A 25930-nucleotide genomic window follows, 5' to 3' on the forward strand; every position below is an offset into this window, starting at 1 on the left:
CAAAGTTTGTTTTTATTTTAAAAAGTCACCATATTAATAAAAATGCTACAAAACCCAGAATAAATATCTTCAAGTTACAAAAGCAAAACAGGTCTAGAAAAGCTCGCTGTAAAAAGGCAACAGAGAGGACAGACCCAAAAGATAAATGTCTGCTTGCTTGGGTGGGGCTGGTGCTCAAGGAGGGACAGTTGTCCCTCTCCTCCCACCATCCCTTAGAAGCATCTCCATCAGGCCACAGTGAATCAGGCCTAGGTGATACGGGAAAAGTTCCGTGCCTGCAGGCATCGTTCCACCATCACTCACTGAGCTTCCTGGTCTGTGTTCCCCTTCCCAGCCTCACTGTTACCTGTGGGGTCAAGTAAGAAGAGGCTTGGCTTCAGAGGCAGCCCAATCTGGGTTTCTGGCTCAATTCCTGCTGTGTGAGCTTGGCAGGCATGCCCCCTCTGGTTCCAGGTTGCTTCCCCTGTAAAGCAGGGGTGCAAATGTGTAGTCTGCTGGGTAGTGGAGCGGGTTGGCTGAGACGGTGCGTGCACCACTGCACATTGCAGTCAGTCCTAGGTGATGGCTCCCTGCAGGCCACCCTTGGGTGTTTTTAGCACAGCCTGGCATAGAGCAGAGTAAAGGTCGCTCAGGAAACCAAGGCACAGCCCATGACCACCAGGGACGCGTTGATCTCCAGCCTCTGGCTAGATGCCATCCAGAAAGCTGAGCCTCCACTAATCAAGGGAGCCCCAAGGGGCTTCCCCACAGTGAGCTGGAGATGAGGACCATCAGCATCTTTCACACTCGCCCCCTGACGATGCTTGTCCCTGCCGCCCCTACCACCTCCTCCCCTACCCGTGGGAAGAATCCTGCCTCCTTGGTGGAGACGTGAGGACTGAATGCCTGGCACTGAACAAGAGCTCAATAAAAGCCATTCTGCCCACAGATGTCGGCATGTTGGGAGCAGCTGGCAGCACCAAGCACAGCTCAACCTGTTTCAATGGCGAAATGCCCCACAGTGATGGAGGGAGCTTCCTGGCACCTCCACCAGGGGAGGGGCATCCAGAGTGAGTGAGTTCCGGGCAAGGAGCCTGCCACACTCAAGGGCCAGGCCAGCAGCTCCAGGAAGGTGGAAGCATCCCCATCCCCTCGGGCTAGGCCATGGAGGGCTGAGGGAGGGACAAGCTGGAACCATTTTAAAGCTCAGCCCTAGCCCCTGACCCTCCCCAGGCACCATCCTGGGATGGGGCTGTCACTGGAGCTCCTGGGAGGCCTGCACCAGGTGCCGGCTCCGGCAGCAAATGGCAACGGCTGCCACGGCTTCTTCGCTGGTGCTGCCTGTGGTGCTGACGTCCCGGCTCCTGACCACACACGTGTTGTCTACGGCGTAGGCCCCCAGGACGTGGGAGGTCCCAGGGAGGGCACTGCAGCCGGTCAGGGTCCAGCCGTCCTCACAGGCCACGATCACCTGCCAGAGCCGAGGAGAAGAAAGCACATGTCCAGCGTGGCCCGGGACCCCCACCTACACTTCATTTCTCCCTCCAACATCCCACTGTGAGGCCAAAGAGCAGATAGCCCTCCCTGGCTCAGAGCCCATTTGAGACACAAACACGTATCTCCCACCCCGCACCTCCCGCCCCGGTGGTTCTGCACCATCACTGACTAAACACGTGAGCTCCTGCTTCACGCCTGGTTTGAGGGCCGTGGGGACAGACAGATGCCTACCATGCCAATGCCAAACTCATCTTCCTTCTGAAACTGACAGCCCCACAGCCTGCCCCATCCCACTTAATGGCAACTCCATCTGTCCAGGGGCCCGAGCCTTGGTGCCGTCCTCCCCTTCTCCCACCCATGTCCACCCACCAGGCCTGCGGGCTCCCTTCAGACTCCAGCCTGAGCCCCGCCCCAACGCCTGGACCCTCCACCACCTCCCTCCAGTCTCCCTGCTTCTGCTCAAGGCCCTTGTCATCTCTTCTCAGCTCAGCAGCTAGGCCACAGTGAGAGTTCAGATCCAGGCCAGATCACACTCCCCCTAGGCTGGACCCCTGTGTGGCCCCAGCTGACTCCTGACTGTGGCCCTCGGGTCTCACCTGACTTGGCCCTGTCCCCTCGGAGGCATCCCCCACCTCGTAACTACTCCCACCTCTGGTTTCCTGGTACTCCTGGGCGCATCCCCACCCCGGGGCCTTTGCTCTGCCTGGAACACATTCCCTGCCTGATGGCCCATTTCCTCCACCTTCTCAGCGAGACCTCTCCTGACTTCTCCCCCACCCCATTCCCTTCCTTGCTATAGTTTTCTCCATCGCATCTTTTCAGTACTCTGTAATTTACTGGTTTGTTTTCTGTCCTCCCCGACTAAAATAGATGCTCCAGGAGGGAGAACAACATGTCTGTCCAGGCTGTATCCCTCCCCAGTGCCAGGAAGAGCACCTGGAACCTCGCAGCCCTCAGTGCACCCAGGGAAAGTGAATCCAAGAACAACACTGTCTTTTGCTATGAAGAATGCACCATCCAGACCAGAATCAACACAGACTTGCATTTTAAAACCGAGTCTGAGTTCATTTAAGAGTGGACTCCTTAGGGCTGCCTTTTAAGAAGCTCCCACTGGCTTTTAAAAAGGAGAGTTCCAGAGCAACTGTTGGTCATGTCCACACCCAGGTTTCTAGAAGGCCTGGCTCTCACATTCCAGGGCTTGGCACGTGCCTCGCTAATCTCGGCAGGGCCTTTTCTTGCCTTGCTGGTCTTGCTAACAACCTTCAACATGCAGCTCAGGCACCCCCTCTGGGTCATGGCTGAGTGAGCTCTGTGTCCTCACAGCCCAGTGCTGCTCCTGACCCTGAGAACCTCCCAGCAGGTTTGTTAAATAGATCAGAGAGGCCAGGTGCAGTGGCTCATGCCTGTAATCCCAACATTTGGGGAGGCTGAGGCCAGAGGATCGCTTGAGCCCAGGAATTTGAGACCAGCCTGGGCAACATAGCAAGACCCCATCTCAGAAAAAAATAGATCAATCAATAAATGCATGCATATTGTATTTCTTTATGCCAAATTTATGCACATTCTACACCAAGTGGAGTGGGGTACTCAGGCAACAAACCTTACTGATCTGGACAAAAGCAAAAACAGACCCAGCCACACACACATACATACACACGCTGTCCACACAATGGTGGAAGCTGCCCGCAGCATCTACCCGGCAAACCGCCACCCTGATGCATGGCGGTGTGGTGGTGGCACAAACTGACACAGAAAAGCTGCACAGGAGAGATTCACGCCACCCCACGGCACCCCACCCACCCGTCCTCACAGGCCTCCTCACCTGCTCCTGAGGGGCCGGGATTCCATGCTCCTTGACTTTGCATTCCAGACCTGGGGCATGGCAGCAGGAAGCGTGGATGCTGGCCTCCCTGTGGCCCACACACTGGTTGGGCTGACCTCGTGGCCTCAGCACAGGCGGCCTGTGGGTGCCAAGGTCCTCCACCTCCCAGTGGGAGCTGCAGCCTGGGTCAGAGGAAGGCCAGCTCAGATAGTGAAATGCTGGAATGCTCCGTCTCCAGTGCCCATCCCCATCAGACCTTCTCTCTTTAAGGTGTGAGGCAGGAGCTAGGAAACCCAGAAACAACTCAAAGAAGATAAGAGATGCTGGCCTGAGCAACAGGACTCCTGTGTTCTCAACTCCACTCCTGACCAGCTGTGTGACCATGGGAGAGCCATTCAACCTGAGCCTTAGTTTCTCAGGGAAAACATCATCTCTCCACCCAGAGATGGAGACAGTGAAGCAGGGGCTCTATGGCCTGAGATGCTCAAACTTCCCCCAAACTCCCCATGCAGCCAGCAGGCAGAAGTTCAACGGTAAGCTGGGGTCTGTCTGGACCACCTGGGGATGCCCTCCATGGGCTTAGGAGTCAGACACACGCATTGGCTAAGAAACCGAAAATAGTGGTTACTCAGCTACACTGAGGCTCTGTTTACTCATTTGTAAGATGGAAAGAGAAACTGCACCTACTCACAGGGACACTGTGAAGATGACACGTGTGAAGCCCCAGCATGGAGCCTGGCATGTGCTCTGAACATGGTAGGGTCATGGTTACTAACATTCTCTATGTCCTAGATGCAAGGGCTCAGGGCAGTCACTCAGCATGTCCAGCCTGCAGTTCCCTTAGCTGCAAAATAGGGCTCTTTGAGGTGTGCCTCATAGAGTCAGATTCCATGACTTCAAACTGACATGTGCCTGTGAGTTCATCAGCTGAGCACTTCCAAAGGGGAGTGTGATCAGAGCATGGCGGACTTCCCTCCAAGCCAGGATCCCCGGACCAGATGGAGCCTCTCCCCTGGACAAGGGCACCAGCCACCTGACTACGCTCATCTTTCCTGAACATCCATCCTACATGCCAGCCTGCTGTACCCAGAGTTAGGTTCTCACCCTCACCCTCCTGTTCCCAAACCCTCAGTGGCTCCCCTGGACATGCTCAGACAAGAATCAACTCTGAGCCTCTTATTCCAGGCTGGAGCTCCACTGTCTTCCCAGACCTCTCACGCTCCACCCAACCAGAACAGCTCAGCCTCGGGGCGCCAGCCCTTGATGCCCCAAGAGTCCCCATCTGTGACTTCCTGCTACCTGCCTGGACATGTTTTCAACACAGGGTAGCCTATCAATAGTTGCCTATACCAGAGACTGGATTTTAAAGCAACAGGTGATGACAATAATAGTAATGATAGCTAGAATCTATATTGTCCCAGCATTAAGCTAAGTGCTTAGCACCCATCATTTCCTCGTACAGAGATGTTAAGTAACTTGCCCAGGTCACAGAGCTATCGAGTGGCAGAGTGAAATTCAAACCGAGGTCTGCCCTCCTTTCAGCTCTCTCTGGAGCTGCCTCTCCTGAACTGCACCACTTTAGGCAAAGCACCTGCCATGCTCCAGGCCAGTGCCCTATCTCCTCTCAACACAATGAGGCAGGTAATACCTTTTTCCCTCTTATGGAGGAGGAAGCTGAGACGAGAAGTAAGGTCACCTGCCCAGGGTCAAAGGGCATGGAAGTGGCAGAACCAGAGTATGGAATGGAAAGTCGGGTTCGAGTCTCACGGATCACACTCATGAGGACCAAGCCTCGCGGGCAGTGGGTGTATAAGGAGAAAGGGAACTCTCCTCACCCCAGGGCAGGCCCGGCCTCCTACCTGTGAGGATGTGGCCCTGCTGATGGCAGTGGACACGGGTCCCCATGCTGGCCCCAGCTGGTGGAGCTGTGTGGACGCTGCAGTTGACCTGGGGTAGCAGGCAGCACCTGGCAATGGCGTAGACACCCTCACCACCAAAAGCATTGTGGGCCCGGCAGACCCGCTTGCCCCCTTGGGCCTGAGAGTCAAAGACAGAAATGGGAATCTGCTTTAGAATGGGCTTTGAAAACAGAGAAAGGGACTAGACAGGATCAACTCAAGCACCCTCGTCAGTGTCCCTACCAGGGGCCAGTCAGACCCTGCTCCTAGCCTTCTGGGGACAAGGAGCTCGCTCCTGCCCAAAGTAGACTGTTCTGCCAATGGGCAGCTCTGAATACTCAAAAGTTCTTCCAAACACAGAGTGGTTTCAAAATGGAGATACAGGGAAATCCAAGAGGCCAAAGCAAGGACCCAGCTGGCTCCACCCCACCCACTCTGCCTCCCACACAAGCATTAAGACACCATCTCCCAGGCCAGAAATGCCTGCCCCTCCTCACTCTCCTGGCTGGGCACTGCCCCTCCACCAAAATGCTGCGACCAGATGACGTCTGTGCACTATCCTGTAGCATCAACATCAATTCCCCTTTTTTGCTGGTTTGAGATTTCTCAGCTCCCTGAACCATGGAGCACCTGAGTGAGAAGGGCCTAGAGATGGCTGAGTCCAGAGTAGCAGATCCCTGACCCTCCCGCTGACACCCATCCAGCACCCATTGAAAATCCATCCAGCACTGTCCTGCAGCCTCTAGGAAATCCTTCTCACTGTGGCTCTCTCCAGCGGCCCCCAGCCGCGTGAGATGAGGAGTGCCCCACTCCTGCTCTGGCCAGCCCTGTAAGCTTACAAAAGAGCTGGAGTGTTGAGGATGGAGGGGCTTGCTGCGGGTCCCTGAGGGCCCAGCACTGACACACACACACACACACACACACACACACACACACACACACGAAGGAAGGGTAGCCACCTCGATGCGCTCGCCCCGCCGTTTCCCACTCCTGGAGAAACTGGAGCAGCTCAGCAGCTCTTCATCCAGGGCGCAGCGGGCTACAGCTGTGGCCATCCGTGTAGGCCCCGAGTGTGCTGACCACACAGTCCTGCAAAACAGCTGCCAACCTGCAAAAAGTGCCTGGGATGAGGAGGGGGTGCTGGGAGTGAAGGGACCTCCACAAAAATCTTTAGTTCATGGTAGGAGAGAGGAGGGCTTAAAGAACATACTCAACTGTCTCTATAAAAACATGTTACGAAAATATTGCAAAGCCCTTTCAGAGCCCCCTTCTCATTTAATCCTATTTAAGGTGGTGTCATCCTCCTTACACAGACAAGGGAGAGGGGAGAGACTGTCAAGGTCACACAGACCTCCCAAGCCCCAGCCTGGCCTTGCCCACCCTGCCATCCCGCTTACCTGCCCTGTGGGTGCTGGGGGGCAGGGCGGCCACCAGGTTGGGGGTCAGTACCCGCTGGTCCTCAGGGAACCAGGCCTCATTGATGACATCTTTGGCAGAGAAGTGGATCAGTCTCTGCCTCAACTCGGCCAGAGTGAGCTCCGGCTCGGCAGACAGCATCATGGCTGCAATGCCTGGTACAGGGGTGAATGGTGAAAGATGGTGATGGCCTGACTCTCCTGCCCCAGCAGGAGACTCCTGCCAGTGCACACACACACACACACACACAAAAACACATGCACACACAGAGACCCCAAGCTCTCTTCTCGAAGGTAAGCCGCCTGCAGTCCCTCACACAGTGAGGTAAGACAGCCTTCTGTCACACCTCTAAGCCTTGGTAGTTGCTGTCTTATCGGCCAGGTGGACTCCTATTCATCCATCAAGCTCCAGATCAAATGTCCCTCGTCCAAGAAGCCTTCTCTGACCCTCGGGCTGGGCAGGTGCCACCTCTGGGCTCCCTGTAGTACAGCCCTGACCTCGTGTTCCCACTGTGCACTCGCCTCCCTCATCAGACTGAGTGTCCATGAAGGCACCATCAGGCCTGTCTCATCTCTGGTCCCCCTGCACAGAGCCTGGCACTGGAGGTCCTGGCACAGACCCTGACTGCTAAAGGGCTGTTAGCATCACGGTGGCCAAGGCAGTGGGGTGGTGACTTACCAGCCACGTGGGCAGCAGCCTGCGATGTCCCACTCCGTGACACAAAGCAGGTGCTGCAGTCACTGGAGGCACCAATGATGTCCTCCCCTGGGGCAAAGAGGTCCACACAGCGGCCAAAGTTGGTGCCCAAAGTCCCCAGGGTCACCGGCTGGTCCTGGGCATTGGTGGCCCCAACTGTGATGACCTGGAAAGGTAAGGAGGTAGGTGGCAGAAAAAGGAGCCCAAGAGAGGGGTTGCAGAAGCAAACTGAGGCCTTGCCAGCTTTGCTGAACAACTGCTATACACCTGTTTGGCTCCCATTCAAATGTCCCCTCCTAAGGAAAATCTGACTCCCCAGGCAGAGCTCTGGCACCCCTGCCCCGCCCTGGTGCTCCCCTCTGTCCCTACCATAGCCAGGCAGCATTCCCAATGCCCCTGCGGAGTTTACATTCCAGTGAGGGAGACAGGAAACTACTCCGTGTATCAGGTGGCTCTAAGTGCCACGGGGGGAAACTGAGAGAGCAAGGCAGAGATGTGTTGGGCTTTGTTTGCTTGATGCCTTTAAATTCGGCTGCCAGGGAAGCCTCAGAGGCCAGGGAGGATCTAGGTTACCGCTGTCAGGTACGCTTCTGCTCCGCAATCCCAACCCACAACGCGCGCGCGCACACACATGAGCGTGCACACACACAGACTGGAAGTTCCAGACTTGAAGTGGAACAAGATTCTCTCCCCTAGATACCCGCAGTGTCCTGACACTGGAGGAGTGGTGGTCAGAGGGACAGTCACTGCCCCCCAGCTCCTCAGGGCGGAGGCTCCGTGTCTGTGTCCCGGCAGCCACACTGCACGGCCCTGCGGCACACTCTCTGGATGTCTCTCGGGTGAGGTCTCAGCCCTCAACTGCTCCCATTCACATTAGCCTTGCTCAAGTGGTCAGTCATGCAGCTGCGGAGGGATCTGGATAGTGGGGAGGCCCTAAGCATATTGGGCGGGCCTTAAGCTTATTGGGCAGAGGACGCAGGGCCTGGGGACGGAGATGGGGAGGGGGCGGCTACCAGGAGACCCTCAGGAGGGAGAGTGGCCAGGACGGGGTGTGGGGACGTGGCTACGTGGGCGCCGCTACGTGGGGGCGTGGCGGGGTCACTGCTGTTCAGACTCTGGTCTGATGGAGGCTCGAGCCCCTTCTTCCCCAGCCTCCTGCATGGCGGGGGTCTCTGACGACTCCTTCCAAAGCCAGAAGGGTTCAGCCTCCAGGAACGTACTGCAAGAAGCCCACGGGGCCCGCCTGCCCTTCGCTCCCCGTCTTGGGGCAGCAGCCTGAGCACCTACCTCGGGAGCCGAGGCTGGGGAGTAGAGGCAAGCATCGTCCCGGAAGTTGCCGGCAGCGGTGACCAGCACGACCCCAGCCCTCGCCAGGCGCTGGCAGGCGGCGTTGAAGACCCGGCTGTACCCACCCGCCAAGGGCAGCAGCACAACCAGTGGCCCCACGGGCTGGACCAGCTGGCTTTTCCGAATAAACTCCAGGCCTGGGAGGAACAAACCTAGGTCACCCCCTGGGGAGAACTGTTCCCCTTTCCCAGCCCCTCCCTTACAGGCACAGAGTGATGGTTAATTTTGGGGATCAACTTGGTGACCTGATGTTTGGTCAAAAGCCAGTGGAAATGCTGCTGCGAAAATATTTTTTAGATGTGACTAACATTTAAATCAGGAGACTGAGTAAGGCAGGTTACTCTCCATAACATGGGTGGGCATCATCTAATCAGTTGAAGGCCTGCAGAGAACAGACTGAGGCCTCCCAGGGAAGAAGGAATTCTACTCCAGGCCTGCCTTAGGACTTAATACTGCAACATCAAATTCTGCAGGAATTGTCTGGCCTGCCCTGTGGATTTCAGACTTGCCAGCCCCCACGGTCACATGAGCCAATTCCTTGAAACTCTTAATATATACATCCTACTGGCTCTGCTTCTCTGCGGAACCTTGACCAATAGAAACTGGAAGATATTAGCAATTACCTCAGCAATCAAACTAGCCAAACCCAGCCCTTCTGTGTGCCTGGCTCTAAGCGTCTGAATATATGAACTCAGGGGAACCTCACAATAACCTTATTATCCCTTTCCATGAAACAGAGGCACCGAGAGGATGAGCCTCAGAGGAATGAGAAGGGCGCCCTGCCCCACCCAACTTCTCCCTGCCATTCTCTGAGGCCTGGCTCAGATGCCCCTCCACCGTGGCCACAAGTGTTGACTTGAACCCACACAAACTTGAACAGAGTCTTGGCTGCCCACTCACCAGCTGTGTGACCCCACTCTCTATGAAACAGGGACAGCTGTTCCCAGGATTGTCTGAAGAATTAAAAGACTCCACGCCCAGGACCCCCCATACCATAACTCCCCACCCTTGAGGGTGTGGTTCCCTCTGGCCTCAGTGGCACTACATCCCCCATTTTGGTGTAGACCATGATCTACCTCATGCTACGGTCACCAGTGACAGCTCTTTTTTTTTTTTTTTTTTTTTTTTGAGACGGCGTCTCGCTCTGTTGCCCAGGCTGGAGTGCAGTGGTGAGATCTCGACTCACTGCAAGCTCCGCCTCCCGGGTTCACGCCATTCTCCTGTCTCAGCCTCCTGAGTAGCTGGAACTACAGGCCCCCACCACCACACCTGGCTAATTTTTTGTAGTTTTAGTAGAGATGGGGTTTCATCAGGATGGTCTCGATCTCCTGACCTCGTGATCTGCCAGCCTCAGCCTCCCAAAGTGCTAAGATTACATGTGTGAGCCACCACACCCAGCCACCAGTAACAGTTCTAACCCTTTGCCAGCCTGTGAGCTCTGGCCCAGTGGCCTGGAGACTGAGAGCCTAACTCAGCTCTGGCCCTGATGTGCAAGGGGACCTGGAGCTGACAGTTTCTCCCCTGTCAAATGGGGTGTGGGAGCCTTCCAGATCCTGGTCTCTGAGATGTCTCCAGGAGCTGTGGCCAAGGATGGAGCTGGAATCTCACAGCCACGCTCCTCCTAGAAGACAGCTAGTGAGGCCCCTCACACCACAGAGGAAGGGAGCGGAGTGGCACTGAGTGTGGAGGTGAAGAACAACAGCCACATTTACAGCTGCTGGTTATGTGTTTATTTATTTATTTTTCAGATGGAGTCTCGCTGTGTCACCCAGGTTGGAGTGCAGTGGCACAATCTCGGCTCACTGCAACCTCCACCTCCTGGGTTCAAGTGATTCTCCTGCCTCAGCCTCCCAAGTAGCTGGGATTACAGGCACCCACCACCATGCCTGGCTAATTTTTGTATTTTTAGTAGAGGTGGGGTTTCACCATGTTGGCCAGGCTGGTCTTGAACCCCTGACCTCAGGTGATCCGCCCACCTCGGCCTCCTAAAGTGCTGGGATTACAGGCGTGAGCCACCACGCCCAGCCTGCAGCTGCTAGTTATTAAGCACCTGCTGTGTGCTTATCTCTGTGCTCAGACTCGACACACAATCACCTGCTTACAGAGGAGGAAATGGCAGCGGCAAGGAAGGCAGTAGTGACTGTTGAGCCCCTGCCCCGTGCCAGGTCATGCAGTAAGGGCTTCCCATACACTGACTGGGATGCCAAAGAAGGGACTTCTCCAGGAAGTCCTCCAGAGGCCAGAGCACCAGGCCTGGGGAAGGCCTTTCTGGGAAAGAACAGCCTCCCCTCCACACACTGACCTTCAGGAACTGGCCTGACTGAGCCGAGGTCAGTCAATAAAAGGGTGGGACAGGCACAAGGGGTCACCTGATGGGGCCAAAAGTTATTGATTCTTGCCTTTAAAACTGAACATCAAAACCTGTACTCTGTAGGAAAGTCTCAGGGTAGACACAGGGAAGACTCCTGGGCCTCCTCAGCCTTTCAAACAGACTCATGGGCTGCTTCCGCTAGCTCCAGAGCTAGTGTTTGACCCTGGGGCCTGGGGCCTGCAGTGGAAGTCAAGCTGCTGCCCAGAGCTGGCACCTTTCCCAGTGACATCATCAGCTTGAGCTGTGTGACCCTGGGCAGTCACCTCCCCTCTCTGGACTGGTTTCATCAACTGTTCAGCAGCTATGGCAAGGCCAACCCCAGGGCATGTTGTACAGAGGCCTTGCTCAATGGCCACAGGAGGAAGTCAGTAAGGGAGAGCACCCTCCCTCTTCTCTGTCCACAGGCCCCCGGAGTCCTAGTTCTCAGCTGGACTTCACAGGGGGGCCGCCAGATGGACTAAATATAGTCATAGTCTAGAAGAAGTCCTCTGCCAGTTCCTCCACCATATCTGCCTGGCCAGTGTGACCTGCAGGGCCAAGTCATGCAAGTAAGTGAGTCCCCTGGTCTCAGAAGTATGCAAGCAGAAGATAGAAGAAGTTTGCTTAGATCACCTTGAGTCCCTCCACATTGAAGATAACATCACAAAAGACACAAAGATGTCACCAGATTTGAAAAGGGGAGCAGTGTGGAATTGTGGAAAGGTCACTGACCCAGGGTCAAGTCTGCACTCCTTGGGCTACCTGCATAACCCTCTTGGGGCTTGGGTTTCTTCATCTGCATTCGTGGTGACTGGGGACCCTGCCAGCTTTGGCACTCTGGTTCTCTGGCTCTGCGGCAGAGGCTGCCACAGCATTCTTGGTTAGGAGACTAGCTCTCCCTGGGCCCAGCCCAAGCCACTTCCCAGGCCAGGTCCAGATGGAGAGAGACCAGCGCTGTCTGGGGCCATCACTCACCTATGAGGGTGCCGCTGACCGTGCCCTTCCCTTGGCAGTTGAGCACGCGCAGGCTACGCAGGCCGGCGCCCTTGGCCACGCCGGCATCCCGGCCGCTGACCACCCCTGCCAGGTGGGTGCCATGGCTGTCACACTTGCTGGCCTGCTCAGCCAACACAAGGACCACATAAGAAAGACCCCCCCACCCCATAACAAATCAGCAGGTGGCTGGATGGATGAACACCCTTCCCACAACTGATGGCAGGGAGGGGACAGTGACAGCTGGGGGCTGTAGCCCAGCAGTACAGCTGCAACACTCTTGGACAGGAGTCCCCACCCACCTCCAGGATGGGGATAGGGGCAGAGGCAGCCCTCCCACCAGAGGGCCGTGCTTACCTGTCTGTGGAAGCGGGTCCCGTCCTCCTCGGGCACACTCTCGAAGTCGGTGACCATGACCCTGCCCTCGATTTCCCGGTGGTCACTCTGTATGCTGGTGTCTAGGAGATACACCTCCACCAGGCTGCCTCCTTCTTTCCAAGGTGACATTTGTGGGAGAGGAGGGAATGAGCGTGAAGTCAACCTTATAGTTAACACACAGAAACTGTGGAGTACATCCCAGGCACTGGTGAAAGCACCTTAAATATATTCATTCATTGAACCTCCAAAAAAATCCTAACACGCTACATCCTATTCTATATTTCAGAGACAACGAAAGGGAGGCCTAGAGGGGGCAGATAACTGTCCAAGGCCATCAGCTGGCAATGCTACTGCCAGGAAGGACCCAAGTCATCCTGCTCCTTCATATTAATATCAATATCCAACAATAATATGAATGTTCAAGAAATAATATCATAGTGTAAAATAAAGCCCCTATTATAGCTTTTCACAGCTCACTGAGTCTGCGAGAAGGACATGATTTAAAGACTCAAAGAATAACAGTGATGTCTGGCCACCTGCGCTGGTCGGCTCATTTTAGAGACAGGAAGCTGCAGCTCGGACAGGATGTGTGTCTGGGCCTCCTGACTCCAGGTCCAAGCACCCTGCACTCCACAAGGTACCAGAAGGGCTCACAGGGGCTGCTTCCGCCTCACACGAGTCACGGCCTCAGAGAAAACAGTCACCGAGAGCCTACCCTATACCTAATTGGATCAGTTTGGATTCTCCAAGAAGCAGGCACTGGGGTAAAAGCTGCAGGAGACTCACTGAGGGAGTTGCCTGTGCAGGACAAAGATTAGGGTGTAGGAAAAAGTAGGGAGAGCTCACAGATGCAAGGCAGGTCCAGCCCACTGGGCGGAGAGGGGAGGGAGGAAGAAGGGAAGCAAGGAAGGAAGCACCTCCGCTCCAGCGCGGGTCTCAGAAACTCTCAGCCAGGCCAAAGGAAGACTTCAGGCAGGTTGCTGCTAGAAGAGTCCTGCGCCAGCGGAAATGGCCTGGCCCTGGAACCCCTGCAGCCAGGAGAAGCAGGGCCTCAGGTGGAACCAGATGGTAGCCCTCTGGGCTGTCAATCAACCTACTCCTGCCCCAGGGTCTCCTGAGTCTTCTGAAGTGCCAACTGAACAGCACCTCTGTGTCCCCGGCAGTGATCCTCCAAATATGCTGCAGAGTAGAGACTCTCATCTCAGGACAGGTGAGCAAGTACGGGAGGCTCAGGGAGTGTCGTTGCTTCTCATGGCTTCGGTAACAAATTCCCAGACTCAGCAACGAAGGCTCCAGGGAGAACCCTGCCTCACGTCTTCCGGCTTCTGGTAGCTGCTGATGCTCCCTGGCTTGTGGTCACATTTCTCCAATCTCCGCCTCTGTCTCCAAGTGGCCCCTCCTGTGTGTCTCAAATCTCCCTCCGCCTTTCGCTCATAAAGACACATCACGGGACTTACAGCCCACCGCATAATCCAGATGATGCCATCTTGAGATGCTTAATTACATCTACAAGGACCTTTTCTCCAAATGAGGTCTGGCTCACAGGCTCTGTCTGGGTGTGTGTATCTGTGGGGGCCACTATTTAGCCCACTACAGAGCAATTCAGCGGCTGCTCTGAGATCCCACACTAATTTCAGGCAAGGTCAGCTCCCAGTCCTACATCCTCCCACCCACCCACTATGCCAGTAGGGCTGGGCCCAGTCCGAACTGTGAGTCCCCAGCCTGCACAGACACTATTCGCCCTGCCCTATGGCCTCCAGTCTCAGCAGGAAGCTCCACTGATCAGTGCCCATGCGCACTTCGGTTACTTCTGTAGCATGCTGGGCAGGTCCTCGGCAGTCTGCCTGTCCTCCCAGGCTGCGGGATGAGGCAGAGTCCTTGCTCTCTGAGTGTGTTAGGAGCTTTCACTCATCAGGAGGCATCTACCATGTGCCTGGTGCTGCACTGGGAAGGGGTGGCTGAGAGTGCTGTGAGCTTTGACCTGAAGACTTCTGGAGACCAAAGGGTGCTGGTCACCCTAGAGGAACCACTAGATATTGAACTGGGCTATGGAATGTCGGAGGGGCAGACACATGACAAGGCCAGCAAGGTAGGCAGAGGCCAGATGGTGCCAGGCCCATAGGCCATGCTCAGTCTGCTCCTAGCAGAGGCCCCGAGCTGGCTACAGGGGATACAGGTGCTTAGGAAGCAGCCCAAGGTTCTCCCTCAGAGCTTCCAGGCTGATGGGACAACTGGATACATTGGCAGACAGCCCAGGGGATACAGGCTCATCTAGAAGACAGCACAGAAGCTGCTTCCCCACCTGGACATAAGCCACACAACGCACATCAAGCCGAAGGCCTGCTAGGCAGGATTCCAGTCCATGCTCCTCGTTGTGTGTGAGGAGGGAACTGAGGCCGCAGCTGAGTTAGCCCAGGTGACAATGCTTTCTGGTCCCACCTGTGCTTGGGACCACCATCTGCTCCAGGAGCTGTACTTGGGGTCCGCTGCAAGATGATGTGACCACTGTGAGGTCACATCCCTGGGCCTGGGGTGTGGCCCCAGCGCAGCCCCACACCTTCTAAACCCAGGCAGTTCCTGCCCACTGACACCAGCGCACTCTCCTGCTGGGACAGGGTCAGGGGGCTGCAAGCATGGCCAGCAGAGGGCAGGCGGGCCTGGCGAAGGGGCAGCTCTTGGTAAGACACTGCCAGGAGAGAGGCTGTAAGCCTGGAACGCCCACCCAGGGCCCACAGCCCCACCATGGCCTCCACAGCTAGAGGGAAAGCACAAGCCAAAGCCCCCACAGCAACATCCTTGGGCTTCCTTCCAGTGAGAGGCTGTAAGGGGTTCAGCTCGGACAGGACACAGGGCCTCTGGGGCCCTTCCTAGGCCCCCCTCTATCCTCCAAACCCCTGGGTGAGACAGAGGCTGCTAGTTCCCTGTGACAGCGTGGCAAGGTGGCCTCAAGAAAAGCCACCACTCTCAGGGGCAAAGAGGCCTTGGAGTGGCCTCTTCCAGCCTCTGGGTTGGTACAGAAAGCTCCGTGGCCTCTGGCAGGTGGGAGCCCAGTCCTGCTTGCATACCTCCAGAGCAGGGAGCTCATTAGCTCTCACCAGGCAGCCCTGCCATGCGCCTGAGAAGCTCAGACTGTGGCCAAGTTCTTCCTTTCACATGTGCCCTGGAGGTCACCCAGGCCCTGCTGGTCTCACCAGCCTCAGTCCCTTCTATACAGGCTACACTCCCTCCTGCCTCACAGCTTCAGTCCATGTTCATTCCTCTGCTTGGACACTGTCCCCTTTGCCTGGTTAATAATGCCCCCGTGGGTCTTGGCTGGAACAGCGCTTCCTCCAAGAAACCTTTCCTGATCCTTCTGCCAGATACACAGGCTCACAGTTGCCTGCACTCCTTCAGAGCTCTCAGCCTATCCAGAACTAATTTGTGTCGAGTAGCATTTGTTTAAGGAATGGATTAATCTTCTGGATACACTGTTGGGGAAAGAGACCACGTCCATTTCATTCACCTTTGTATCCCCAGCACCTAATACGGTGCCTGGCACACAGTGGGTGCTCAAGACGTTATTGTTGAATGGTAAGAAGAGAAAAATGCGGGGCTAAAATCACAGCACCTCACTCAATACCTGACAGAGAAATGCATGCTACAGCAATAACTCATTTAACCCTCCTAACAGCCCCCCAGAGCGAGGCTTACTATTCCCTCGCTTTTGCAGAGGAGCCTAGGAACCTGAGGATCAGAGAGGGTGAGTGATGTGTGCAGGGTCACACAGTTAAGAGTGCAGAGTCTGGGTTTGAGGGCGGCAGCCAGCTCCAGGGCCCATGCCTGTGGCCTCCCCATGAATGAAGAGGCTGCTGCTGGGCCCAGCCAGCCTGCCCCATGCCAGCGCAACAGCTCCAGGAGGACATCCTCTAGCCAAGCCCTTGGTGTGACTCCAGAAGGGGTTCCACACCCCTGCCTGCCATTCCTGCCACTTCCCACAGACACTCGGGGGAAGTGGGGAGGGGGACAATCCATGGGCATCCTATGGGGAGGAAAGGGCCCCACGTCTGCTTCTGGCCCAAGGGAGAGGAGGGAATGGTGGCTGCCAAAGGGTACACTGACATCTTAACCTGCACCACCTGTGGCTGTGACCTTATTTGGAAAAAGGGTCCTTGCAGATGTGGTTACGGTTCTCCACATGAGATCATCCTGGATGATCCAGTTGGCCCTAAATCCAACAACAAGTGTCCTTATGAGACAATGAAGAGGAGAGAGACACAGAGAAGGCTGTGTGAAGACAGAGGCTGGGATGGGTGTGCTGCCGCTGTTGGGACACAGAAGAGACAAGAGAAGCTTCTCCCTGGAGCTCCCGGGGAGCACGTGGTCCTGCCAACACTGATTCAGGCTTCTGGCCTCCAGTACTGCAGAGAATCAACTTGTTCCAACAAGGGGGTGGTAGTTTGTCACAGCAGTGCTAGGAAACTAACTTAGGGGGCAAGATCTTCTTGGTCTTCTGCCTGGACTGGGGCCTCTGTGACCCTCTGCCAGTGTCCCTCTCAGTCTCTGATATTAGCCTGCTCCGGGAGGTCCCTGAGGCACCAATGTGGAGTGTAGGGGGCTCCAGGGATCCACAGAAGAGGTCCCGCCTGGTTGGAAAGGAATAGGCTCCTCCTACAGAGGAGCTGTCCTCTCCCTGGCCACAGGCTGCCCAGGTCAGGTCAGCACACAGGACCAACCAGGCCCCTCGCTTCTGCTGCTGCCACCCTTGCCAGAGGATGTCCCCCGCACAAACCCTATCTCCACCCCCTGCCCACCAGCTCTGATCTGTTGCAATGGCAGCAACTCAGACATATGCAAGGTCACACAGTCTGGGCGTATGCAAAGTCACACAGAAGCCCCTAACTTTTCACTGCCAAAAGCATCTGCACATCCTTCAACTCACTGGAGTCTCACAGCAACCTGTGAGAAGGACAGGGACAGGGTTATGTGCCCATTTTACAGACAAGAAAGACAAGGCTAATAGAACGAAGTGGCTTCCCAAGACCCCGCGAGAACCGGTAAGGGGTGGAAGCTGAGTTCACCCCAAGCTCTGCATCCTGGCACCATGTTGCATGGACCCACCACATTGCATCGTCTCTGCACTGAGCTGCAGACCTCACACCATGGGCACCTCAAACTTAACACAGTCCAACTAGAACCCTTCATCCTCTCCTCAGGCCAGGTGCATCTAGAGTCTTCCCCGACTGAATTGCCACCTGCAAGGAATTGCCACCTGCAAGGCCCTGCTAGAATGCAGACTGTTTTCCATGGCTGCTCCTCCTCCCTCCCTCCCACAGTCAGGCCACACCAGGCAGAGGGAACAGTGGAAGGAAAGGCCTAGAGGGAAGACACAAAGTGGGCCATGCAGGGAGAGCCAGAAAGCCAAACAGAGCTGGAGGCAGGGGGAGCAACAAAACAGGAAGCTAGGCAGGGGCATCCCAGTCCGGGTTGTGTCTGTCCCATTAAGGGGTCTGGTCCAGTCTGCAGGGCACTGGGAGTTATAGAGGCCTGGGGGGGCCCTAGGTAGAGTCACCACCAGATGAACCCTCCTTCCAAGGTAAGTGCAGCCTGCTGGGCCATTCCAAATGGAGAGAAGAGGAAAACAAGAGACAAGGAGGAAAAGAGGATCATTTAAGGCAAGACTTTTGCATTTGTGGAGCAACAGGAAGGCAGGCAGTGGGGGCTGCAGGGGTTGGGGATGGGACAGAAAAAAAGGGGTCAGTGGAGGTGCTGAGTCCCAAAGCCCCCCGAGAAGTGGAAACCACTGGCAGGGAGGCAAGGCCAGGGCAGAGCAAATGGATTCAGCTCAGGTGTGGAGGGGCAGCGCACAGATGGGGGGTCTTACTGGGGGGTTGGTATTCATCCGCCCGGTACCGTGCAGGAGTAATTCGCTCCAGGTTCCATGGGATGCTCTGGGCGAAGACAGAGGAGTCCTCCTCGATGTAGTCGACATGGGGCAACTTCAGGGCCTGCAGAAGCCAGAGAGTTCGGGGGACTCTGCTTAAGCCATCTGGACAGCAGCAAACACAGCCACAGCCTGGCCTCACCTGATCACACCTGTCCCCACATCCCAGCCCAGCAGCCTCCCACCTTGTCCCGGCAGACTCCCTCCTGGTGCCCTGGAGGACAGACTAGGAGCCTGAGTTTTCTCACTCATTGATCAGGCTGGGAGCCCAGCACTCCCACATCCCTGCAACAAGGCCTAGCACAAAGGATTCCTTTTAGGAAGGATTCTGAACTTGACATCTTGTCTGGGAGCCAGGCTGTGCTAAGGCTCTGGGCAGGATGGACATGGAGTGAAGCTCAGGCCCTGGACACCATGCCTAAATCATGACATAACAGCACTGGCAATTCGGTTTGTCCCCCAGTCTATTCCCCAGCCTTCTCCAGCCTGCTCAGTGCAAACTGCAGCACCAGCTCCCTTGCAAAGCCTCCAGTTAGGCTCAGCCAATGGGAAGCACCAGCAGGAGTTAGAGGGACAAGAGTGCATCTGCAGCTGGGCGCGGTGGCTCACGCCTGTAATCCCAGCACTTTGGGAGGCCGAGGTGAGGGGTCACCTGAGGTCGAGAGTTCGAGACCAGCCTGGCCAACATGGTGAAACTCCATCTCTATTAAAAATACAAAAATTAGCTGGGCATGGTGGCACACACCTGTAGTCCCAGCTACTCAGGAGGCTGAGGCATGAGAATTGCTTGAACCTGGGAGGCAGAGGTTGCAGTGAGCTGACATGGCGCCACTGCACTCCAGCCTAGGCAGCAGAATCTCAAAAACAAAAACAAAAACAAAAAACTGTGCATCTGCCCCACTCCCTCCCTACCTCCTGACTCCCTGCGCATGGCAGCGGTGAACCCTCAGGTGACTCCCCACTGGCAGCCTCTCCTCCATGCCACCAGCTCCAACTGGGCAGAGGGAAAACTATTCCCTCTCCTTACCCTTCAGACCTAAGTGGCAACAGCTTCCTGCCACAACTAGTCCCTGGATGCCTTGGTATCCCCAGAAGCTTCTTAACCTGCCCCCACTTTGGTGAGTTTCCATACCTAGCATCCGCTGAATGCTTCACAACCTCATTTAGTCCTTAAATGAATGTTCCCATTATTATAACTGGTTTACAGAGAGGGGAATGAGGCTCAGAGAGGTGAAGGCATTTGCCCAGGCTTAAACAACTAATAAGGGCTGGGTGGGACTCAAACCCAGGCTGGCATGATGCCCAGTTTGAAGCCCAGGTCTCGATGGCAAATACCTGCAGCTTTCTGCTTGGCTTCTGCTTGGCCTACTCTCCTCTGAGCAGCTGCCCTGGCCTGTGGGGCTTGTGCCTGTCATCTGGTGCTATACGGGTACCTTCTTCGTCTCTCCCCAATGCTGAGCACATTGTCCCATAGTCAGCTGTACTGGCGGTCACTGATCAGTCTCTCCTTCTGAACTGTAAGCTCGAGGGAAAGGCCTGGGCTGTGTCATCTTCACCTCTGCAGCACACGTAGGCGCTTGGTAAACGTGTGTTGAGCAGACTGATGGAAAGCATTGACTTGTCAGTCTCCTCTACTTAGACTACGGGTTCCTAAGGCAGGGACCCTGTCAATCCCTGTCATGGTCCCACAGGCCTTGGTATGAGGTCGCTGTTCAGCCACGGGATGCTGAGCTGATTAACCCGTGGAGCAGCAGTACAGTGCAGCTAGGAGACCCAGGTCCAGACTCTGACCCTGCCCATTACATGCTATGTGACCTTGGGCAAGACCCTGGGCCTCACTGTCTGCAGGAGGCTGAGAAGCACCCCCTGCCATGTGGAGAATCAGTGTGAAAATGACACACACTCTCATCAAGTGACAGGCCAGGAAAAGAGGTGAGCTAGAAGGTGGGGCAGAAGCAAAAACAAGAAGGATTTTTTAAGATTTGAAGCATTAGGGCCAGGGTGGGGAGAATACCCAGTCCCCTTTCTGCCTCTCCACCAAAGATGTGACATCCAGGAGGGAGGAGGGCCACCCTGTCCTAAAGGAGGGACTTTACTCTGATAGCAGCAGCCTCAAAGACATTGCGGACCCTTGAGTCATGCTTTTTTATAAAATGACTCAGGCTCCATTGAACATCCCAGGGCCTTGTCCCTAAAGGTTTCCATAGGCAGCAGATGCATTGGCACAAGAATGGCTGGCAGGCAGACCACTGGGTTTGATGCAGGTTCTATCCCTAGCTGTCTGTGTGGTCCCCTCTGAACTTTCAAATGAAGATGGACATACCACTGGGACATGGCCAGGCTTAAAGGGAATTCCATACAGAAAGCCAGTGGTTACTGTGCTTGGTACCCAATAAGTGCTCAATACATACTTGCTGTCCCCTCCTGATTTTCAGCAATAGGCCTACTGAGCACAGTCCCCAGTGTATATGCAGTGGCCCAGCCCTATCAGGAAGTGCCATTCCCAAAAAGGGTGGCTTACCAGCTCCAGCAGGTCGCCACTCATCTTCACCAGGAAGCCAGGAAGAAGGTGATGGAAAACATGCAGGATCTTGGTGAGGTATCCCCGGCGGGCAGCTTGGGCCTGCAGGCGGCGGGCAGTGCGCTCTGACTGTGAGCGGTGGGTCTCCTCCTTCAGCACCACCACGTAGGTGCCGGGCAGCCTCCACGGATCCTGGCCCCGTGCAAGGAGGAACATGATGACATGGAAGAAACCCAGCAAACCCTATGTGTACTTTATCTCACCCCTACTTACAAATTAGAATTACAACAAAAGAGACACAACAGAGTGTAGTAAGTGATAAAGAAGTTACCAAATGCGGACCCAAAAGCAAATTTAAAAACTCATATAGGCCAACTATTATTATTCACATAGTTATATAACACTTTCAAATGTGCCAGTCAGGCAAAAATGGGAACCATGGGCCGCACTCGACAACAGGTTTTCCTCTGTACCTGCACCCAGCTCTCTATGGGCCTGGTTACCCATGGCGGCCCTGCCCAAAGGCCACCTCCTCCCCCTGCCCCAATCAGAATAAACTGAGGGAAAAACTCATGGGCTTTGGAGCCAGGAAACCGTGGACCTGAATTCCAGCTCTAATATTTACTGGTTGTGTGGCCATGAGCAAGTCACTCAACCTCTCTGGGCCTCAGATATCCCCGCTGTATTGTGGAGACCATAGTACGTATGACACAGGCCTGCTGGGAAGCTCAAGAGTGGCGGTTGTAGAAATCTCCCATCCAGATGCTCTGCAAATGCAGGCAGAAGGGATGACTAAGTGAGCAAAGGCAACACTTCTTAAAGACAGAGAAGAGTCAGGGCCACTGTCTTAGTCCTTTTGTGTTGCTATATAAAGGAATACCTGAAGGTGGGTAATTTATAAGGAAAAGGGATTTATTCAGCTCATGGCTCTGCAGGCTCTCCAAGAAGCATGGCACCAGCATCTGCTTCTGATGAGGGCCTTAAGCTGCTTCCCCTGATGGCAGAAGATGAAGGGGAGCCTACATGTGCAGAGATCTATCACATGGCAAGAGAAGAAGCAAGAGAGAAGAGAGGGAGGTACCAAGCTCTTTTTAATAACCAGCCTTCAAGGGAAATCATAGAGGGAGAATCTACTCATTATCACAAGGATGGCACCAAGCCTTTCATGGGGGTTCCTCCCCCATGACCCAAACACCTCCCATTAGGCCCCACTTCCAACACCGGGGACCACATTTCCACATGAGATTTGGAGGGGACAAACTATAGCAGCCACGAGCTGCAGGTGATTTGTTTGGTTTTAGCTCTCATCTGCTCCAGCTGCTCTCAGGCAGACATACCTGCTCAAGAACCTTCACTGGCTCCCCACAGCCTCATGGATCAAGTCCAAACTCCATGCTCCTCCTTGGCCCCTACCTCAACCTACCTTTGCAGCCTCACCACCCACATCTCTGTATATACACATCTTGGACTCCAGTCAGAGTAGAACAGAGTTCACCCCCTTTACCCAAAGCCTTAAGGCCAAATCGGTTTTGAACCTCAGAACTTGTTTGGATTTTAGAAAGACAGTAGTGGGCAATCAGAGAGCCTGCTTGGAGGAATCTGGAGCTGCATATGTAATCTATGCAGCAAAATACATGAATATACATATTCACACAACTAGATTAAAAATAATCTCATGTCAGTTCACGTCAGATGCTACCATCAAATAAATCACAGAAAAACCTTTTGGTTTTCAGAACATTTTACATTTCAGAAGGTGGATAAAGAACTGTGGAGGCTGGGTGCAGTGGCTCACAACTGTAATTCCAGCACTTTGGGAGACCAAGGCGGACGAATCACCTCCTCAGATCCACTGAGGAGGTCAGGAGTTCAAGACCAGCCTGACCAGCATGGTGAAACCCCGTCTCTACTAAAAATACAAAAATTAGCCGGGTGTGGTGGCAGGTGCCTGTAATCCCAGCTTCTTGGGAGGCTGAGGCAGGAGAATCACTTGAACCCGGGAGGGGGAGGTTGCAGTGAGCTGAGACTGCACCATTGCACCCCAGCCTGGGCAACAAGAGCAAAACTCCATCTCAAAAAAAGAAAAAGAACTGTGGACATGTGCTCCTTATCCTCCACCTCTGGTTTTCCCAGCTCTGTACCTTTGTTCGTGGTACCTCCTAATCCTAGAATAAAATTCTCCTGACATCGTCATCGCTGAACACCTACTAATGCTTCAAAGATCCATTTAAAAATGCCTTCCGCTAAATAAAAATCGAATGAATTGGGAGAGTACTCTGTGCAGTGGAATGTGAGTTCTGGAAACCCAGTTCTAATGCACCTGGGGTGACCTCCTCTCTCTGAGCCTCAGTTTCTCATGACTAAAACAAAAGGATTGGTCTAAAAATCCTTTTCTGCTTGCCAAAAATATTTTCATTCTAAATTCGACTCCCACAGAATATCTATTGAATGAATGAATAAATGAACTTGAGGAGGTTCCTGTTCCAAATTTCCACCAGAGAAGAAACATCCTCAAGGGCTTGGTTCAGGTGGTCATACAGCCTCTGCTTACTCACCTCTCAGGATGGGGTACTCACTATTTCCAGAACAGTCGTTTTGGAGCAGTGGTAACTTGAAATGCCCTTTCTTATCCTGGCCACAACCCCACAACATCCCTCTAGAAAGTCAAAGGCTCAGGGAAAAAGGAAGAGGGCTATACTGAGCTGAGTAAGGACTTGCCATCCTGCCACCCAGAACACTCAGACAGGGCAGGCAGTTGTGAGTGGCAGAATTTTCCCCTCTGCCCCAGGAGCTGTGGTTTGGAGCAAAGACAATGTCACCAACAGGTCACACTGCAGACAGGGGCAAAACTGCAAGTGATCCCTCCCTGGGCTTGCATGAGTGAGGTCACTCATGGTCAACAGAACTTTCCCTTCATCTCTCCATCTGCTGCCACTGAGCCCTTAGGGAGGATTGTCACTTCCTTTTTAAAGACTAGGCAATAGAGGCTCAAGGATAAGTGGCTTGTCAAGCACCACAGCTAGTGAGAGGAAGCCATCATTCAACCCCAGATCTGACTCCAAGCTGGGGGACACAGAACCTCAGCCAAGTTCTGGGCTGGTAATACTTAGAAAAAACTAGGGGCCCCGCCCCGGGGAAGAAGCTTCCCGCAACCTGAGGGCCAGATGCTGGCAGAGTCGTTGAGCACCCACGGTCGGTCGGCAGACAGCCAGGTGGGCTGAGGCGCCGGGCTCAGCTGCGGGGTCCCAGTACCAGGCGCGCCACCTCCGGCTCCAGAGCACCAAGGGCCTTTCCCTGCCTGAGTCCTAAAGGACACCAATGGGCCTCGAGAATAACTCCGCCCCTTCTCCCCTGCCCCTTCGGCTGGTTCTTTTCTTCAGTTGAAACAGATGGAATACTACAGCATGAGTTCTGTGTCCTAAAGAAATTGCCTCGCGCTCCTAGCATCTCCCGTCCTACCCACCCTGCTCCTGTCTCGGGGAGGGCCTTCTCTCCAGGCCCTCCATCCTCCGCTGCCCATATTTCCCAAACCAAATCGGAACCCACTATAATGGCAAGCCCGCTTCCTCCGTGTCTGGTGCGTTCCCAGTGCGTTCCAGGCATTCACTTCTTCACCCACCTGTGCCGCGGCGAGGCGGAAAGTCTGAAATCTAGGCAGGAGACCCTGGCAGTGCTCTGCCCGCCCTCCCTCAGCCTCCCAGTCTCTCAACCCCGCGAGCCTTCCCACTGAATAGCGCAGCCGCACGCCCCTGCACGTCCCTGAAAGGCCGGCAGTCCCCGCTCTCCACCGCGCTCCCCACGACCCGTCCTCCCACGCCGCCTTGCGTGCAGTCCCCAAGATCGTGCCAAGCGAAGAGCCCTCGGAGACCTGCACCCCACTTCCTCTCTTAAATGGGGGAAACTGAGGCCCGAGAGGAAACAGCACCGCACCGTCCCGGCTGCGGGTTACCCCAGGTCTGCCACCCCTACGCCCGTACCTTGGCGCAGCGGTGGAAGGAGGCTGTGGCTCCGTGCTCGGGTGCGTCGGCCAGGCCGTCCTCCTCGGAACGCAAGGCTAGCACCAGCTCCTCGTAGTCGCCGTCCTCGTCCTCCTGCGCACGGGCACCCGCGGCACCCAGGAGCAGGAGCAGCAGCAGTGGCAGCGGCAGAGGCCACCAGGACCGCCTGGAGCTGACGGTACCCATCAGGGCCAGGGGAGAGGTTGCCGTCCTGATGAGGAGACCTAGAGGCCGTGCACGGTCCACGCGGGCGGCGCCTTGAGCCTTGCGGTGGGGAGGACTGTGCAGGAGCCGGAGTTCAGGCTCAGGGCGCGCGAAGGGGCGCGCGGAATTCTGGCTGGGAGCTGGGAGCCGCCGCTGCAACGACACGTTCCGGCCCGCCTGAGACAGTCTCAGTGCCTGGCTCACTCCTCCAGGCTGGGACCCTGAACTGAGCGGCGGCGCACTCCTGCAACCACGAGCGCCTCGACGCCGCTGCGGAAACCGTCTAGGGTGTGGGTGCTTGACGCCTGGGGCCCGCAGATCACGCCACCAGAGCCCCATCGGACGATCCTATCTGATTAAACATTAACGGAACCCCCGGACTGGAGGATCAGGTTTCGGCCTCGCCCTCCCCAAACAGCGTCAGATTATGCGCAGAGGGAAGGAAAAACTCCCAAATTCTAACTGGGCTGGAAGGCGGGTCGGCGCTCTAGAGGCACCTCCTCTCCCGCCTCTCACCCTGCGTGGGATGCCAGACTCCGAGTTCTGCCGGACCCACCTTTTCAGTGTTTCCTGGGTCCACCTTGTCACCTGCTGACCAGTGAGACTTCTGAATCAATCCTACTATGGACTCCTCCCTGCCCACCGAATTCTTTCCACTGGCTTTAACCTGGCAACCTTCTAAACTTATCTTGGACCCCCGCCGGCCTCTGCTCTTTATGCACCCTGCACACTGACCTTACCGACTAGCTGTTCCTTGAAGATACTGCTTGCTTTTGATGTCCAGCCTCCATGCGTTTCAAGGGATTTATACTGCAAAGATTCAGGTTTTAAGTTTGCAAAGATGTCATATAGGTACATTCAGAATTCTATGGTAGGCACAAGCTCAGCGTTCCAGAAGATTCAATTTGCAA

General features: G+C 55.2%; 1 protein-coding gene across 2 annotated transcripts; it reads right to left on the reverse strand.

Annotated features, from left to right (window-relative positions):
• On the reverse strand, positions 1-25353 carry PCSK9 (proprotein convertase subtilisin/kexin type 9). 2 transcript variants are annotated; one of them, XM_007978606.3, is made up of 12 exons: positions 24795-25353; positions 20818-21009; positions 18237-18360; positions 12356-12486; positions 11981-12122; positions 8596-8792; positions 7291-7474; positions 6594-6767; positions 6156-6304; positions 5158-5335; positions 3299-3480; positions 1-1450 (listed from the first exon to the last, which is right to left on the reverse strand). In XM_007978606.3, exons 1-12 carry the CDS (start codon positions 24999-25001, stop codon positions 1235-1237), a joined length of 2076 nt encoding a protein of 691 aa, XP_007976797.3. In that variant the 5' UTR covers positions 25002-25353; the 3' UTR covers positions 1-1234. The 2 variants fall into 2 exon arrangements, with proteins under 2 accessions (XP_007976797.3, XP_007976798.2); XM_007978607.3 differs by having other exon boundaries at positions 12356-12489; positions 24795-25351.
• Between the last annotated feature and the right edge of the window lie 577 nt (positions 25354-25930).

The sequence above is a fragment of the Chlorocebus sabaeus genome, chromosome 20, assembly GCF_047675955.1.
Source record: "Chlorocebus sabaeus isolate Y175 chromosome 20, mChlSab1.0.hap1, whole genome shotgun sequence".
In the NCBI taxonomy this organism is placed as follows: domain Eukaryota; kingdom Metazoa; phylum Chordata; class Mammalia; order Primates; family Cercopithecidae; genus Chlorocebus; species Chlorocebus sabaeus.